At 44.6% G+C, this 13,441-nt stretch overlaps 1 protein-coding gene across 2 annotated transcripts in view; it reads right to left on the bottom strand.

Annotated features, from left to right (window-relative positions):
- The window catches only part of MAP3K3 (mitogen-activated protein kinase kinase kinase 3), a 62,149-nt gene that overhangs the window by 15,694 nt on the left and 33,014 nt on the right, over positions 1-13,441 (bottom strand). For both annotated transcript variants that reach the window (XM_060132889.1, XM_060132890.1), the window contains one exon: positions 6,936-7,056. In XM_060132889.1, coding sequence (XP_059988872.1) covers positions 6,936-7,056 — 121 coding nt within the window. The remainder of the gene's footprint in view (positions 1-6,935; positions 7,057-13,441) is intronic.

The raw sequence follows: 13,441 nt of genomic DNA, 5'->3' as shown, positions 1-13,441 counted from the left end.
GCCTTGGTTTTTCTGCTGCAGCACCAGCAGAGACCCCACACCTGATCTCAAGACACAGGTGCAGGTATCCCTGTGTAAGTGGTGTGTGGACAGAGCACAGGGGCCCTGTGCTTCTGGATCCGGTGGCTTCCTCATTACAGAGGGAAGAGGAGCTCTGCAGTGTGTCTTTAGACTTAGAGTCTGTTTCTCACTCTTCATGATTTTACAAGCCAGAATGTGCACCAAATGCCTTCTTCCTGAAACTAGTCAGAGTGGATTCTGTTCTGTGCAACTGAACCCTGACCAATACATTCTGGAGCGAAAAGGTATTACATATTTGACCTACAACAAACAAAAAATGTCTCTTGTGAGGAACTGATGAGAGAGAAAGAAAAACTCTTACATATTGATGAAATCCCACACACTAGTCCAAACTACCCCCAGGTAGGCTGAACTACCCTCGATCTGAGCATCAGAGCATCTAGGGTGAGACCTCCCCGGCACAAAAGATCCCTGGCCCCTCAACACCCATTCTCTCCTTCACTGCTGCCACTGAACTAACTCTCCCCTGGTTTTGCAGGTGGGATGGGACTAGCTCACATGAGGCCAGCACTACAGACCCAGGAGGGGCTGGGGGAAAACAGCAAAGGTTTTCTGAGCTTTTATTTCCAGCCAGAGACTTTCACTTTTTCCAATACACATTGCTGCCTGCCGAGAGCCAGCCTTGTTATCTGATGGGCAATGGGCCAGGGGCTATTGTGCACAGGCCCACAGCTTGGGGCAGGAAAGGGAAGTCTCCCCAAACCAATGGCTATCAGAGGAAGCGAATGGAAAAACCAGGAGTTGGCAGAACTGCTCCAGAGCATTTTCAGTTTTGTTTTTATCTTCATTTCAGAAATTAGGGGCTAATGAGACACACAACAGCATCTGAGAATGAGTTAGACAGGGACCTGAATAGGACAGGATACTGAACTGTAAGACTCACTGATCCTCGCGTATTTACCAGCAGGGACAACAGTGAGCCAGACAGCACAACCACAGTGCTATGCAAGACACAGCTCATCCTAGGTCTCAGAAGGCAGGCAGCTTCTCTGGGCCACCCTTCCCTGGCATTCCAGCCTGATCTTGCTCTAGTCTCATCAGGGCACTTATACCAAGGGGCCCCCTCTCAGCACCAGCTGAAGTAAAAGAACAGAGTAGTAATCCTGTGCTCAGAAGTGCTCTCTTCTGAACAAGGATTTCAGCTGCCAGCTGTCTGCATTCCTCTAGCGCTTGCTGGCTCTCTGCTTACCTCCTTGATCTGGGGCAGCAAAACCCTTACCCTATGATACGGTTGATTCTTTTGCTCTGTCTTCTGACTCAAAGCTGAAAGCTAGGTTCTCAGACTCTAGCCCTTCTCATAGGAGACTCCTGTCAGGAAGCTGATGCAGTCAGGAAGTTGCCTCCACAGGGAGTTAGTTCTAGGGCTTTGGGTCAGTGTTAATGTGCAGGTCATTGCAAGTACAAAGAGAAAGCTTTTTTTGGCCATCGACTATTTTCTCTAAACCTTGTTCTCTCTTAGGGAGCTGATGAGGGGAAGAATCAAATCTTTTTTTCTTCTTCAATATCCTCGCACTGGACCAGGTTGTGCAGAGCAGAGCTCCGCAATATTTTCATCTCGTAAGACCCTGAGAACATCCTGTGTTTCAACTTTCAAAACTCCCATTTTATTTTGAAGTTGTGACCACCACTAAACAGTTTCTGGTCTCATCTAGTATCACAGAAGAATTTTTAGCAAGAAGGAGAAAAAAGTCCTGTGCAGTGAAGGCAGCTGACCTTTTTGTTTCCATGTATGTGGTCACTACCTCTGCAGTCCTGGTTTCCACTCTTGCATATCTTACCAGGACTGGAGGTGTGCACTGTGTATAGCTCTCTAACTTGTTACTGCCCGGGTGTCACTGTAAGTCATCTCATCCTTTCAACATTCCTTTTCCCTCTGCCTGAGTTTTTCCTCCTCTGTTCTCAGAGGAAGAGGGCTGCCCTCCTCCTTACCAAGGCACTATAAGCCCTCTGCCTGGACTCCCCAGTTCATCCCCAGCAGGAGTCAGCTCCCCTATGGTCCCCTCTTCACCACCTTCAATCTCCTTTTCAGCTGTCTTTGTGCCTCCCTTCATAAACATGCTCAGATCTCTAGCCTAAAAAATATCCTGACCTTATTTCTGCCACTCCCTTAAGCCACTAGCCCACCTCTTTTTTTCTTTTATGGCCAAACCCCTTGAAAGAACTGATTGCCTCTACTCATCAGGTACCCATTCCTTAGTGGGGCAATCTGGCTTGCCCCGCTGTGGGACGCAGTGGCAGGACGAGGAGCGAGATGGAATAAGAACAGAGGCGAAGGACTTAAGATACACTAGACCAAATGGGAGTCAGATGTGGCAGGGACAAGTCCTTTAGTCGATGGCTTAAGGGCACCGCCCACTGCATTGTGGAAGAAACAGTGCTTGAGCTCAGCTTCAAAGGTGATAGAATTTCTACAGGCAAAGACACAAGGAAGGGTAAATTCGCGTAGGGAAATTCCATTTGCCTTGTCTGCAGATCTTCCCACAGGGGTCTCTCTTTTGGGTTAACACATTCCCTAGTAGTTTTTTAAAATTTATTTATTTATTATTTATTTTATTTTATTTTTAGCAGACTAACTGGCTTGAAAAAAACCTGGAATTCAAGGTATGTATATTATGATGGAAAAAACAAAAGGTGAACAGGATAGCTGGTTTCAAATATCTGAAAAACTGTCATATGAAAGATGTTATCTGTGTTGCTCAAGAGAGCAGTACTAGAGTCAATGCGTAAAGTGAGAGAAGGCAGAATTTCGCTTCAAAATAAGGATGAACGTCGAATAAAGAGAGCTGTCTAAAATTGGGTTGGGCTTCCTTGCACTTCCTCATTACTGAAAATGTTGCAGTGGGAGCTGAATGACCTGCATGTTTAGTCTTTCACTCATATGCACTGGTAGCACAAGTACATTAATGCTGGTGGAGGAGGAGGGCAGAGAAGCCCCTCCTGTAGGTGGGGAGTTGGATCACTAAGGCTTCTCATTTAACCCCATTTGTATAGCTAGGGCTTCTCCTAGTCCCTCATGCTTAAACCTTGACTTCTCTCTTTCTGTTTCCTTCTATTCCAGAAGGCCTTACCCTGTACCAGCACAGCAAGCACTCAAGACATTTGTGGATGAAGATGACAAGTTTGTGTCTCTTACTCTTGGTCTGTCCTTTCCAACCTGGCTGGTACCATGTAACGTCTTCTTCCCACCTTCTCTTACTTTCCCTCCTACTTCTCTGGTCACTCCTTTCCTGCGTCCTTTGCAGGCTCATCCTCCTCTAATTGGCCACTGTCTGGGTTTCTAAGGCTCAGTCCTAGGCCCTCTTCTCTTCTCATTTTGTAGTCTGTTTAGAAACTCTTATCTGGGCCCCTGGCTTCGACTTGACAATTTCCAATTGTTTCTACCTCTGGTTTTCTCCCCTCTGAGCTAGAGATCTGTATAGTTAGCTGCCCATCTGCTATCACCTCTTGGCTGTCTCTCTTTTTTAAAAAAAAAAAAAAAAACACAAATATGTTTATTGGTGAATTGATAATCATACCAAAATATCCATAATTATACCAATTCAACCTGTCTAAAACTTAAGGTCTGCCCTTCGCAGTGCCTGAAACCAGGCTCTCTTCTAGTCTCTGTCTTGGTGAAAGGCACTGCCAATTACCCAAATCCACAAACCAGTAATTTACGTCCTGTTCTCTCAACACCTGAAAATCCAATCCAATACCACAGTGGTTCGTAAACCTTTTGAACTTAGAACCCTTTTCCACTTCTAAAATTTGGGACACCAAAGAGCTTTTATTTATAGAGGTTATATCAATTGATATTTACTGTATCAGAAATAAGGGTCAAAAAAATTTAAAACACAATAATACACAAGTACACATTCCATTAGCCATAGAGCAATGACATTACCTCAGGCAGGTAACCTCTGGAAAATTCCACTATATATATATGTGAGAGCCAAATCATGTCTTAGTATTATTATGAAAATAGCTTTGACCTTCCAGATCCTAAAAGGATCTCAGGGACCGCCCCCCCCATGTCCCTAGACCACGATGCCATGTCCTGTTGGCTTTACCTTCTAAATGCCTCAAATCCACCTGTTCCTTCCTCTCTCCACTACCCTCACTAGCCTAATCCACGCTTCTGTCTTCTTTCACCTGGACCACTGCATTAACTAATACGGTTCTCCCTTGGACCCATGCTTGCCCCCGTGATTGGCTCTCCACACTGTATGCAGTTGGAGCAATCTTTTCAAAATACAAATCCGAATATGCCACCCATTCCTCTTCACTTAAAAATCCTAAGGTGTATTTTCACTGCTTTCAACGTAAGGACCCCAAGGCTCAGCCTCCCTCCCCAGCCTCAGCCCATCCTCCTTTCCCTTGTTCTCAGCTCTCCAGCCCTCAGGGCTTCCTTCTGGTTCTCAAACACACCACACTCCCTCTACCATGAGGCCTCCGCATGGGCAGCTCTCCTGCCTGGAGCTCTCCTCCCTATATCCCCTTTGAGTAAGTCCCCTTCAAGCTCTGGGTCACAGCCTATGGCTTCTCTGGCCCCGAAATCAGGTCACATCCTTCTGCTATACGTGCTCCCAGCACCACACACCTTCTGGTCGCAGCCTGTAATTATAGATGAATCACATCATGACACGTAAGGTCTGACTTCCCACAGGTGGACAAGGGCCATAGGGACGGGAACTGTGTGTTTTGCTTCCCATGATTCTGGCAATTATTTCTTGAATGAATAAATGAACAAATGAGTAAAAATGCAGTTTGACAGGGAGAGGGATACAATAACAAGACAATGTGATAAGCATTAGGATAGAGATGGGTACAAGGGGTCACTGTTCCCAGTGGCTCTCCACTGCCCACCGAACAAGCCCATGTGCAGACAAGGGTCCCCAGCCAAGGCAGGCATTCTTTCCCAGCCTTCTCTACTTCTCCAAATATCAATACACGAGCCAGTCTGAAGGATAAGTGGGATCTCCACCAGCAAATCACTGAAATGCCCTCTCCCCTCATCCTTGCTTATGGAAATCCTCCATAATCTCTAAAAATCCCAGAATGCATTTCCCAGGTCGTTCCAGTTAGAAATAATCTCTGCCATTTTCCAGCTTTTAGAAAGGCTGCCAGGCTCTGTCTGCTTCTCTCGTCAAACCCACCACTCCAAACCACCTGGGGTTCTCAGAAGCCACCACCTTCTTCTGTGATCGTGCCTGGCAGATGCCCTTTTCTGTGCCCGGAGTATCTGTCCCTGCACTCAGTAAATCTTCCTTAGTTTGTCAGCTCTGATGTTCCCTCTCTTTAGTGAAACCTTTCCCCAAAGTCCTGGGCGCCGTTGGTTACTGCCTGCTCTGTGCTCCCGCACCACTCTCAGCCTCCCAGATGCCTCCACCATGGCACTCATGCCAGCCCAAAGGCTGGTGCCTAATGCTTGCTGACTGAAGGAACCCAGGATCTGTGTGTGCTGGGAGGCTGTGCTGCCCATTCTCTAGATAGATAGGAACTCGTTCATAGAAATCTTACTCCCCGTAAGATTTTAGCACTCTCAGACAAGGAAATTCCATATACGGCCCCTACAGTGAGGGCCCAGCATGTAGCTTCCACACACAAGTCACAGGAAATTGCTCAGGAGCCGGAGGCCCAATCACTGCCCTGTGTCCATCCTCACAGCTTACTCTGCAAAGGAGCAATGCTGCCCTCCTCCAGCCCCTTGCTCTCTACAAGGGCTCTGGAACAGAGGCCAAACTAGCAGAGATTCCCAGGTTCCAGGGCACCTGGATTTTAGGGCCAGAGATACTCTAGATAAGGTTTCCTTGTTGGGGTGCTGGCTCTCTCCTCAACCAGCTTATTGAAAACGCAGCCACCAATTATCCACAATGTTAGGGAAATATGAAACACATATACAGACTTTCAGCTTGGCAACACTTACTACCAGTGCTTGCTAGGGTTCCAGAAATTACTCAGTGAGGCAAAGTCAGTGCCTCAGCAACACATTCTTCCGGCTGCCCCCCGAGGAGGCTTATCACTCCCAGACAAGCTCAGTGACAGGACTGATGCTCAGACCTCCCCAAGTTCAGCTCAAGATCTCCAGAGAGCAGTTCAGTTTGATGCAATTCCACCTGTATGGACAGCAGCAGGGGTCTCAGCAACGTTAGGGCAGCAACCTCAACAGAAATATTGTTAAGGCCGGACTTCCCTCTTGAAACAAACTGCACAATTCAAGAAATGAGCTTTCTCCTCAGACTGTGGTAAATGGGATCCAGAGCAAAACTGGATTGCCTGGTACAATGCACAGACCTGATTTAGATTCCTTTCCTGGGGAGGCCTGTCAGCAGCTTCGTAGCTTTCTTCCTAATGAGCCAACTGTATTTACTACGTCAACAGTCTCCTGCCCTTCCCAGACAACTTAGTTTGACTCTCCAGGAGTTTCATTGGAGAAACTTTGTCCCATCTTCCTTGAAGCATTAGGACTCCTCAGGAATCACAAGCAAGAGGTTTGATGTCAAAACTCAATCTTGGACCTGATTCGTAACTTCACAAGTCCCCAGTCCTTTGGGGAAAGAATGGTCAAAAACGAGGGTATACTGCTGCTGGAGGTCTTCAAGCAGATGTTTGAGGAGATCACTTTTTCAGGGCTGTTGAAAAGGAATTTGATTTTGCCACCACATCATGAGAGTGTAAGCTCCTGGAGGGTCAGGACTCCATCCCAGTCATTTGTCTATTTCTTCTCCCCAAAGAAAAGCATGGAAGATTATTCTGAACAGCGTAGCAGTCAATAACGTTTGATGACTGTTTTTTAATAATTTTTAAAAAGAATATTTAAAAAAATACATGGGCAGATAAATTAGATGAGAGGAAAAAAGGGGTGAGATACTCACTGACAGAGAGGTGCCTGCTCCTGGGCTCAGGGGGCTGGTAGATGGTATTTATGTCTCCCGCAGACTGGGAAGCTTTGATTCGCACCTGCCTGGACACCCCGGAGTGGGGAGGGGAACTGGTCTGCAAGATAAGAGGAAAAAGGCTGAGCTCGTTAAGTAGGCAGGCTTAGAAAGGCCCCCCGCCCCTCCCTGGGCCTCCCCATGCTCTCAGCCGCCATCACGCTTTCAATACATGAGCTACCCAGCTTTCCCTCAAATCTCACTCCTCAACTCATCTTGGCAAATCACTGTTTACTCAATGTAGTTATCCAGCTTCACTGATATAGAGCACTGAAACTCAGTGCTCCAATTTATTAGGTGATGACCCAGACACAGAAGAATAACAGGCATTCCTGTAATAATGTGCCAAACAGAAAAGCGTTGTAAATACCCTCTCATAAAACTCTCCAGAGAGCTTGGGAAGAATAGCAGGAAAAGCAGGAAATTATTTCAGTGGCAAGATCACCTGCCACGTGGGGGGTCAGAATGGAGAATGGTGGCAACTTCTGCACCAAAAATTCTGGTTGATAAACTTAAAAAATAGCTTGATATGCTGCTTCTTCCCCAACCATAATCACTCCTGGAAAATTAAGGTAAGAAGGTCTCAGATGCTTCATATTACTGGGGTTTACATGTGAACCATCTCAGGATTGTGTTCATCTCAGAAAGGCTATCAAGGCACCATTCTGCCAGAGGTCAAGGACTTCAGAACAGGGTCAGCAGCCTTGCCACATCTACCTCACTTTGCACTGACCCAGTTGGGCCTCAAGGTGAGCCCTTGAGAGAAAACAAAGCAACAGAAAGGGACCCTTGCACTGAGAAAGCTTAAAACTGAAGCTTGAAGGTGAGCAAGTGATGTCAGGATGTGCTCATAAATAAGCAGAGCACTGTGGAGAGTGGGAGCTCAGAATTTATAAATAATTTGGGTCAAAGTTTCTACTTGTTTCTCTCTCTCTCTTACCTCCTGTAAGAAAAAAAAAAAGGTCCAACCTAAACAAACTATATCCTGTCCTCCAGGAAAAAGGCTTCCCGCTCTCAGGGCTAAGTTCAGCTGCCAAGCAGCCTCCTCTAGTCCCCCCACGCCAGACTCTATCACATGCAGGGCCGTCTTGACAAACTGTCTTGCTCTAACGGGAAGTCAGACCAAGGGGAAGTGAGTGTTCTTGCTAAAGCCTCCAATGTGCAATAGCTCTCTGCCGAGGGTCAGAAAGGAAAAAACAATCAAAGCCACACGCTGGGGAAGCAGGCCAGTGAAGGGCAAGGAAAAAGCCACAGCCTTAGAGTCAGAAAAAGGAGAGCTGCACGCTGAGCACCCCAAGGACACCTGCTTAGACACGGGGCCTTACACAGGGTGGGAATTCAATACATCTTGGCAACATGAATCTGAAACGTATCAAAGAACATAGATTCTAAACTCTCAATTTTAAATCTAAAAGCTGAGCCAGGAGAGGAGGTTCAACAGCCAGCACGAGCGTAGGTTTCTAAAACGAAAGGCTGACTGTGGCAACAGTGGGAAAACAGATGAAGGGAATCAGGGAAGGTTTCAAAGCAGGGCTTCTCACATTTTCGTGTGCACACAAATCACCTAGGACCTTGATGAAGTGCAGATTGTGATTCAGTAGGTCTGGGCTGGGGCTGAGAATCTGCATTTCTAACAAGCTTTCAGGTGATGCTGACACAGGGCGGCAGCAAGGTCTTAGGAGGTGAGTCACACTTGGGTTTAAGGCAATGGTTCTCAGCCCGAGCCGACCAGCAGAACTGCCTGTGGGGTTTTTAACACCTCAGGCCAACTACAACAGAATCTCTGGGGGTAAGGCCGAAGGATTGGTGTTTTTTAAATCTCCCCCAAGTGTTTGTAATAGTCAGTCAAGTTCAGAAAACCCTGATTTAAGGAGATAAAAGAGAATGGCATGGTAAACAAAAATGAGGTTGATGCAAGGATTCAGGGAAACTTGAACAAGACCTAGAAGTGGGCAAGAGAGGAAGGAGGAAGGTGGGACTAGGAAAAATAAAAGGGACCTGTAAGAGAGTGAAAGCAGAGCCAACAGGTATAAAGTGTGTAGCTGGCAGAACATTCTAAAGACAGCAAATAGAATGGTCATTTCATTTGACCATTCAATGAAAACCTCACTGAAAGGCTCTGGGGGTAGCAGTGTGCTGTGGCCGACACAAACAACATGAAAAATTACCAGGGAGCCACATGCACAAAGACTGCAGTCACTGGAAGCTAGGAGATTAGCAGAAAAAGAGATTATAAAAGTTGACCCACAAATCATCTCGATAAAAGATTTGGTGGTGTCAGACAAAGGGAACAGGTGGATTCAATGATGCAGGGGGAAAAGAAGAGGTGTGTGTGTGTTTGCTTTAGTTTGGTTCTTGGAAACATGAGCTGAGAAATGGCACCTTGGATGTCACTAGTCCTCTGCTTCAATGGTGGCAACGAGACATTTCCATGATAGACCATGACAGTTATGATAGCTGTGGAAGCATCCAGGTTATTTAATAGATTTACAGCTTTAACATCCATGAATTTATTAAAAGCCTTAAAAAAATCTGCTTTGAAGCTATACAACTTGAATAAAGGATGCCATGTTTATACCCCTTATACACATTCTTATTTCCATTTTGTTCTATGATAATCCTCAATATTCAAGGGGTTCATCCAAACTGAGATTAGGTGAACAAATCTGTGTTTTTATTATCCCTGCTCTTCAATGCGTCACAGACTTTGTTTATACATAGGTATGCTTCGGCTTCCTTTCCCGACTAAAGAGTTCCAGGCTTTTTAGGCCATACACATATAAAACTGACCCCAACCCCTTAGAAAGTTTGTCTTCTCTTGGACCTTTCCTAGCTCAGTTAACCTTCTGAGCTGTGGGGAAGAGAATGACACATCTCACAAGTTTTCCTCACGGGCAACATTATACTTTCTGTTCTGTTTCTAATGAACTGTGAAAGAACCTGGGTGAGGTTTTCCAAGGACTACAATAATTCTAAGATCCCTTTCCTGGGTGTTATCTAATACATACTGGACTATAGTCAGAACATCTGGATTCAAGACCAGCTCTGTCACTATCTACTGTTTCACCTAGGCCAAATCACTCTAAGCCTCAGTTTCCCCAGGGGGTAGACTGGCGATAACAGATGCCTAACCAACCACTCAAAGCTGCAAAAACCAAATGAGAGTTGAAAGTACCTTATACATGTAAAGTGTAATGATTTTTAAACAGGGGCCAGACTGAAGGTATTCTGCCCAACAAGTTTCGTTCTAACTTCCTGCACTTGCCCCATTAGTTTCTTGGAAAACTGAAAATAATTACCATTTAGATTATCCTTGATATTTTGAACTTAAATAGTGTCAAATTCATTGATGGGAAATTTGGGAAGTGGGCAACATTTAGATGAGAAGATTATAAGTTTACTTTCGTCAGAGAGAATCTGAGGTAACAAAACAAAATGCCATTCACAGTTTAAGATGGTTGGGTATTTAGTTTTTATCATATGCAGGTACAAGTGACAACAGAATGTTAAGCTTGAGATTATGTTATGACAGTGGAAAGGTCGAGAAAGTTATAAGAAAGTCAAGAGCAGAAAGATAAATTAAGAGTTAGATGCACACATGTTTAGAAAAGAAGTCTGTAATAGGAAAACAGCTAAGAGTTGATGGCCCAAGGCAGAGGGCTAGGGCAGCAAGAACTACTGAAAGAGACGGTGAAGTATCTTAAAATGGCAGTAAAACCAAGGCTAGAGAAAGACTCTTCAGACTAATAGGAGGTTCTGTGATTGCCCAAATCCAGAAGTTCTCAGGTAAAAACAATATTGAAGCCTAAGACCTGGCCTTGGCCAGGTGAGATGGGAGGAGTATGACTTTCCACCTTGGTGAGGGATGAAGACAGAGGAAAGATCAGAAGCTGTCATAGAAGGATCAATAAAAAAGGAATCTGGAGAGTAGAAAGAGAGAGTACATTTAGAAACAGGAATAAGAAGGGAAGTAAAGGTATAGGTGATAACAAAAGGTGGATGAGTTGACAGATTGCTAAAAATGGAGGAAACTAAGTAGAGAACAAAGTGGCTGACAATTACCATCAAGAGGAGATGAAGACCAGGTTGATATGGTATCCTGGAGAAGTGTATGTAAAGTGTGATCTGTGGGCTGGTGCCAGGGTACAACCTGTGGTGTATACCAGTCCTCAACAAGGTAAATACCAAAATGGAAGAGTAACTCTTTAAGCACTTTTACAACAATTTGGCAGTGACTCATGTCTATTGAACTTAACAATAAAAGTTGTGGGCTTGTATTTTATACATCTCTAGTTAAATTTTCCATTTCACTTTTCATGTTTTTAAAAAAGAATTGGTCCATAAAAGATTAGAAACTAGAAGAAAACTGATATTTCATCACAAACAGAGAAGCACTTCCAGAAGTAGGACTCCTAAGCACGTAGCAATTTTGGATCATGATACCTCTGTTTATTGAGAAGCCTGAGGTCTAGCTGAGGAAGTCCTCAAGGAAAGATTTCATCACCACCAATGCCACTATTAGTCTTAAATGCAAATCTTTATAAATGCAAAAAAAGGAGTAGCTTAAGTGTTCCAACAGTAGCAAAAATGGTTATTTAATTAAATTATGGTATATCCACTCAACGGACTTATGCATCCTTATAAATTATAATCATGAAGACTGTATATTAACAGAAAAATGTACATGACAATGTTAAGTGAAAAATTAAAGTAGAAAATTGTATAAATACCATGACAACACTTATAGTGTGTATACATATGGCCAAAGAGGGGCGTATGCAAAAATCAATCAATGTGTTACGGTGCTAGGATTATGTAAGACGGTCCTCTTTTTTTTTTAAGTTTACAATAAGTTATACTGACTTTATAATAATTTTAAAAAATACACATCCTTAGAGAGAGAGGCATCAACGTGGCACTTATTTTATGTGATATCTAATGCCACACCATCAGTGTCAGAGCTTAGATGGTCATCTTTCAAACAGCTCTGGTGTTGCAGCAGTATCTGCAGCTGAGTGCACCCCTTAATGGATGGGAAAGCGAATGCAAAGAACCAGTTGTCTACAGTTTCTCATCAGGGGAGTGGAGGGATCACAATCAGGGGTGCTAGCTCCCAGTTAAACAATCACATCATTAAACTAAACCCCAATTCCAGCTTCTTCTGTAAAGAAGGGGTTGGCAGAATATGATTTCTGCTTGACTCCTGCTAACAATTCAAGAAGTATTCACTGTGTTCTCTTAAGAGGATGGGTTCCAAAACAAGACACAGCTCCCGTTCTCAAGGAGCTTATAATCTTTTGGGGTAAAACTTACAAATATGCAACAACTAGAGGGCAATTACTCAGGAACCTATAAACTAGTGTGCAAATTATATCCAATGACTAAAGGAACAGGGAATAATGAAAATGGTCTCAGTCAAAAATACTGACCAAACTGCAGCAGGTAAATCAAGCTAGAGCCTTAAAAAAGGTTGACCGTGGTCTGGCAAAGAGGAAGCAGGAAGAACTGCAGAATAGTGGAAGTATGCTGAAGAACTTGGAAAGATGAGACTGGGGAGCTGAGAGGAAGGGTAGTTAGTGATAACCCTTGGGTGCCAGGCTAAATTTAGATCTTACACGATAGGCAACGAGGAAGGCCTACAAGGAGCAGGTGAGTAACTTGAACAGAGAAATGAAATAATAAAGTATATATTTTACTTCAGAATACTTCCCAAAACACATCCAGAAAAGAAGACATTGTGAGAGAGAAGACCAGTCCTCATGCTCAAGGACACTTCTATAATATGAGAAAATGTCTTCTTTACTCCAAGCCTTCCTAACCGCATTCTCCTGTGTCTTTCGCTAATCAATAGACAGTCCAAGGTGTCTTTAAAAATAAATGGTCAGAAAAAAAAAATAAAAAAATAAATGGTCAGGGGCTTCCCTGGTGGCGCAGTGGTTGAGAGTCCGCCTGCCGATGCAGGGGACACGGGTTCGTGCCCCAGTCCAGGAGGATCCCGCATGCCGCGGAGCGGCTGGGCCCGTGAGCCATGGCCACTGAGCCTGCGCGTCCGGAGCCTGTGCTCTGCAAGGGGAGAGGCCACAGCGGTGAGAGGCCTGCGTACCGCTAACTAACTAACTAACTAACTAAATAGTCAGCATAAAGCACCATTCCATCTAAACTCTGTCCTGGTATGGGGCGTCCATAGTTCTCAGACAGTAATGTCAGCTGTCCACAGTTGGCTGTCTTCAAGCATAAGGAAAGGAAAGAGTGCCAAGAAACCTTCAGGAACATGCATCTGAAGAAAACTGGTAGAGCCATCAGTGATTAGAAGACAGACCCAGATTACAAGCATTCTTGTGAAATGTAGGCCCCCAGGGACCCTTTAGGAGAGGAAACTACATAAGGGATGATCCCTCACTTCTGAAGGCCCCCACAGATTGCTGCCATTTGGTAAGGTAGCAGCT

Source organism: Lagenorhynchus albirostris, chromosome 20, assembly GCF_949774975.1.
Source record: "Lagenorhynchus albirostris chromosome 20, mLagAlb1.1, whole genome shotgun sequence".
Taxonomy (NCBI): Eukaryota; Metazoa; Chordata; class Mammalia; order Artiodactyla; family Delphinidae; genus Lagenorhynchus; species Lagenorhynchus albirostris.
Note: the sequence above shows the minus strand (reverse complement) of the source record. Positions and strands in the feature narration are given on the sequence as shown.